This window comes from Trachinotus anak, unplaced genomic scaffold (assembly GCF_046630095.1).
Source record: "Trachinotus anak isolate AG129_WGS33_773 ecotype Australia unplaced genomic scaffold, CSIRO_AGI_Tana_v1 ptg000016l, whole genome shotgun sequence".
NCBI lineage: Eukaryota > Metazoa > Chordata > Actinopteri > Carangiformes > Carangidae > Trachinotus > Trachinotus anak.
In genome coordinates this window covers 4,594,596-4,599,744 of record NW_027273867.1, presented here as the reverse complement: position 1 = coordinate 4,599,744, position 5,149 = coordinate 4,594,596, and the positions used below count along the sequence as shown (strand labels likewise).

General features: G+C 44.0%; 1 protein-coding gene across 2 annotated transcripts; it reads left to right on the top strand.

The window, feature by feature from the left end:
- Nucleotides 1–243: 243 nt before the first annotated feature.
- Nucleotides 244–3,378, top strand: LOC139634231 (stathmin-like). 2 transcript variants are annotated; one of them, XM_071500554.1, is made up of 5 exons: nt 244–356; nt 2,147–2,190; nt 2,290–2,462; nt 2,608–2,799; nt 2,897–3,378. In XM_071500554.1, the coding sequence occupies exons 2-5, from the start codon at nt 2,175–2,177 to the stop codon at nt 2,972–2,974; spliced, it is 459 nt and encodes a 152-aa protein (XP_071356655.1). In that variant the 5' UTR covers nt 244–356; nt 2,147–2,174; the 3' UTR covers nt 2,975–3,378. The 2 variants fall into 2 exon arrangements, with proteins under 2 accessions (XP_071356655.1, XP_071356654.1); XM_071500553.1 differs by having other exon boundaries at nt 283–421.
- The last annotated feature ends 1,771 nt before the right edge of the window (nt 3,379–5,149 follow it).

Genomic DNA, 5,149 nt, shown 5'->3' with positions numbered 1-5,149 from the left:
GGGAAATGACCCCAAAACCAATACTGTGTGTTTTTTCCCTCTAAACTGCGGACGGTGACTTCACTAAATCTGCTCCAGTGTAGGGAAAATCAACGCTGTGAGGCCACATTTAACATAAATGCAGCTCTTTGTCTGGACGTGAAGTCTGAAGGAACTACAATTCCCTTCGGTGGGGGCCGGGTGGGGTGGGGTGGGGGGGGTGGGGGGTGGGGGGGTCGGGTCTTAACCAATGGCTGGCGGCGAGCGTCGTGACGCCACTCGCTTTGGTCCATTTATGCGCGCGCCCGGGCCGCTCGCGCAGAGGGCTCGCGGCTGATCGTGTGAGAGAGGAGCACAGCGTCCACGGCTCGCGGGAGGTGGGTGTGACAGACAGCATCTTTCCAGCAGAGAAAGTCCACGGGAGTCATCTCTCTCTTCGTCCGTGAGTACAAACCTCGCTGAGCTCACCCTGTCGTGGAGAGATGAGGGCAACACGAGGGTGACGTGCTTCTCGGACAGTTTGCTGTTTAACGCTCCTGAACCGGGTTTTTTTTCTTTTTTCTTTTTTGTTGTTAATTGTGTGTGAGCCGTTTGTTAGCTTAGCACCTGAGCTAACCTACTTTATAACTGACAGGTTGTTTGTAGACATCTTCGACCTCAGGAGGCATTTTATTTATTTAATTTGTGGTCGTTTCAGCCCCAAATAAATAAATAAATAAATAACTAAATAAAAACATGGGACCAAATTGGCGGTGGCTGCGGCTCCTTATGGCGGCTGGTTGGCGGGTAGTTAGCCTATTGTATGGTGGGAGAGGTTGGCACAGTTGGCACAGACAGACGGGCAGACAGACAGACAGACAGACAGACGGGCAGACAAGGAGGACTTCTTTCATGTCTGTGAAATTTTGTGGGCTTCAAGCGAGATTTTTGTCAGTTCTTCCTCTCTCCTCAGTGGCAACCCGTGTGTGAAAAGCTTCATTATTCCCTTCTCCCTGTGGAAACAACCTGCCTTCAGCCGCTCTTTGTTTGCAGCTGCCCGTCACGTTGCTGTCAAAAGCGCCTTTGTTTGGTGCCGTTTGTTGTGCCTGAGCTAATGACACCAGCAAGCTCACTGAAAACGGAATCTAAATGAAGGACATATATTGTCATTGTCAGCGGGGACATTGTTAAGACGGAGTCGGTCAGCAGTTCACGAAAATGCCAACCGTGGGTGTCGTCTTGGTATGGCAAGGTGTGGGCATTCACCAAGTCTCGTATTAATTATGTCAAAAACCTATATTTTAACTGTTCGTTGCACTATATGGAAAGCAAGCATCACACAAATGCCACGGCTAAACTAGTAAGAAGCCTTTATGAAGCGATTTGGGAGGGGTCTGTCACTCATTGAACCCAGTTGATTTCTGGTGGTGGTCTGACTCCCATTAACCACTTGACCAAATGACATGACAGCTGTCGTCGCTCTCCCCACATTCTCAGATGCAAGTTTATATTTAAGTTATTTTCTTATTAGTGTCTTCACATACAAGGATCGGGATCCAGTTATTCAAGCTCACATCGCGTGTTTGTAGACTCTACCCCCCCACCCCACCCCCAGCTCAAACACACGGTGCAAGGAACAGGTGCTCCCTGATGATCATTTTCCCCGGACATGCTCATTGCTCACTAATCTCATTTCAGATGGTGCATATTGCCTGTTTAGTGGGCCGGGTCCAGGCCTGTCTGCACCTGGCACTGCCTGCTGTACACACCCTGGTCACAGCCTTTTGTTTCAACAAAATGTGGCTTGTGTCTTTCATTAACAATTAACGCGGCGGTAGGTAGGCTTTTGAAAAGCCCCCCCCCGCTGTCTGCTGTCTGAAGCGATTTGATTGCTTTCTGATCGATCTGAACGTCAATGCCACCACAAGTTAGAAAATAAACAATGGTGTGTGTGTCTGTGTGTGGGGAACATGCAGGCATTGAATGCCTGTACCGTTTTGTGTGGATTGATGGGCGGTGGTTGGTTGCAGTGCTGAAAATGACCACCGGGGGTCGCGATTGGGGATCCACTTGTTTTGATGGAGGTGGCAGATTTGGAAATGTTGTAAAAAATCCACTAGAGCTCACTGATTTTTAGAACCATGTAGGAGACAACAATCTGACCCTTGTCTTATATTTCCCCTTTTAGGTAAATTGACCTGCAGCACACTCTTAAGATGGCAGCCTCTGAAGGTGAATTACATCTCTAGTTGAAAATCATTATCATCAAGTCATTGCTGAATAATGGTTCAGTGTGCCCTAAACACATTGTTTTACCTTTTCTGTGTTCAGATATCCAGGTCAAGGAGCTTGACAAGCGGGCCTCTGGCCAGGCCTTTGAGGTCATCCTGGGTGCTCCTGCCCCAGACGCCAAGGGCGAGTTCCCCCTGTCTCCTCCCAAGAAGAAGGATGTCTCGCTGGAGGAGATTCAAAGGAAGCTGGATGCTGCAGAGGAGAGACGCAAGGTAAAAATTCATCCTCTGGAACAAACTTTGAGCCCAGAGCGTCCAAGAAACCTAAACCACAGTTGTTTAAATCTGAAATCCACTGGTTTCATCAACTAAAATGTGATAAACTGGAGCTAAAATTGTATTTATTTTTTGTTTTTAGAACCATGAAGCCGAGGTTCTGAAGCACTTAGCTGAGAAGCGCGAGCATGAAAAGGAAGTGCTACAGAAAGCTATGGAAGAGAACAACAACTTCAGCAAGATGGCAGAGGAGAAGCTCAATCTGAAGATGGAGGCCAACAAAGAGAATCGCACAGCAATTATGGCAGCGATGAATGAGAAATTCAAGGAGAAGGTTGGTGTTTTGAGTTGAAGTTGCATGAATAAACTTGCTCAATCTTTCCACCATGAGGTTAGAACTTAACAATTCATTTTTCCTGTTCTTTTAATAGGACAAGAAGTTGGAGGAGGTGCGCAAGAACAAAGAAACCAAAGACCCCAACTCAGAAGAAGGCACCTCGGAAGACTGAAAGTTACAAAGGGGGGATTGTATAGGGTTTTTTACGTATCCAAAGATTGATTTATTTTTTGTTCGGCCAGTATTTTTGTTGTGTTCACTACCCACCTTTTTGAAATAAGAAATACAAGTTCCACTTTGTGAATTTTTCAATTCTCCTGCTATAAGTGTACTTGCGCTGGTTTTACATGTGGATCATTTCTTCCCTTTGAGTCTAATCCATTTGATATGTACATGTCAGTGCAGCTTCAGCCCTTTTTGGAAATTAGCAGTGTGTACTTATCCTTTTTGAGGAAGCATGTTTCTATGCATAGGTCTTTTGTCCCTGCCTATTTCATAGTGCATTTTGAAAATGTCCCTGTGAACCACACCTGTTCTCGGCACTTAACTGTATTTAAAGGGGGGGGGGGAGAAAAAGTAGCACAAGGTTTGATCCAGGCGTCAGCTGTTATCCATGCAGGTGTTTAGTGCAGCTTTGCTACTGAGATTCTACTAGTTTGCTCCTGCAGATCATGTTTTGTGCTGCTGCTGAGTTGCTTTTGTAAAAATACTGGGGTTGTCTTCAGAGCACATGACTTCTTGCTGTATAGCTGTGAATTAACATGCCAGACATGGAAATGGTTGCCACCTTGAACATCAGTGAACAGGGGTCTACACATGGAATGCAAATGAGCAATACACTTTGGCATCTCAATAGATACAGTGGCTAGTTGACTTGAACTGTTGTACTAAAACAAATAAAAAATGTAAACACAGTTGGTGTCTGATAATACATGGTTGAGTCCACTGTAGATGATGGCAGAGTGATAATGCATCATCTCAATGAGCAAATCCAGCTTCTACCAACAAAAGCACAAATATCCTTAAAGGCTTTGAACAGATTGATTCCTCCAGCGACACTGCACTTACAAGGCTTGGCCTAAGTTTAATGGGCTTCAATAACATGACACTGAGCCAAAGGAACACCCGCCTTGTGATATCGATTATCTCCCTGTGAGTTAACTTATCACACATACTGTTCACAGAGCACCAGTGTGTCTCAGCGAACGTGAGCTGTATTGTGAGGCTGCTCCCTGCTGGAGGAGCGCTGGTAAAACTGACCCTTAGTATTCAGCACATACTTTACAGCTGTACTCAGGTATTTAAAATAGTGGATCATCATAAATGCTGTGAATGGATACCTCATTGATAATACTGCTTTGAGAACTGCAAAGTCTGACATTTTGAATCAGACCACTCTTATGTTTTAGGTGATAGGAATCTGATCAGTGACATCATCATGATCTCAACTAGTGATGAGCCAGCTGCATAAAAACTACAGTCTCTGTCTCCCTCTGGTGGTGGTTTGATAAATCTTGGGAGAAACAGGTTTTCTAAAAAGCTGAGTCAAAGCAAATGTAAGGCCACATGAAGATATTATGCACATGTTTTATTTTATTTATACTTGCTTATTTTATCCTGGTTTAAAATGGTAATAAAAGTTAAATATTGCTCTAGATTTGAGAACATGAGCAAACCTGAGGTAACAGAAACAAGACTCATTACACTGATAAGATACAAAGTATTGAGCACATAGCTAGATTATTAATTGATATTATCATAATTTTCTTTTGGACATCAGAGCAATGAAAGTCAGGGTATATATATATATATAAGAAAAGTATCTGGTAATTATAAACTAGTCAGTGAACTAGTCATTCACTTACAAAAGTAAAAGCATATCATGGTGTCATGTCAAGTCAATTTCACAAAGCCCATTTAAAAATTTGTCTCATGGGGGTTTACAATCTGTACACCATATGGCACCCTCTATCCTTAGACCCTTGATTTAGATAAAGAAACACTCCCAAACTTTTAAAAAAAGACCTGACTAATGAGGGCTGCTGCTCTGATCAGCAGCCATACTGAAGGACAGACATTTCCACAGTGCTGGAGGAATGATACAGACCATTTCCTGCCAAATCCAGCCTTCAAAATTTAAAAGTACCCAAGTATTAGCAACAAAACTCAATTATAATGAGCCAAATTTTGGTCTTACTTAGCCAGAGTGACCATTAGGTTCTTGGTCACCACCCTTACCAAGGCCCTTCTCCTCCGATTGCTCAGTTTGGCTGGGTATCCGATTCTAGGAAGACTCCTGTTTGTTCCAAACTTCTTCTATCTAACAATTATGGAGGCCACTGTGCTC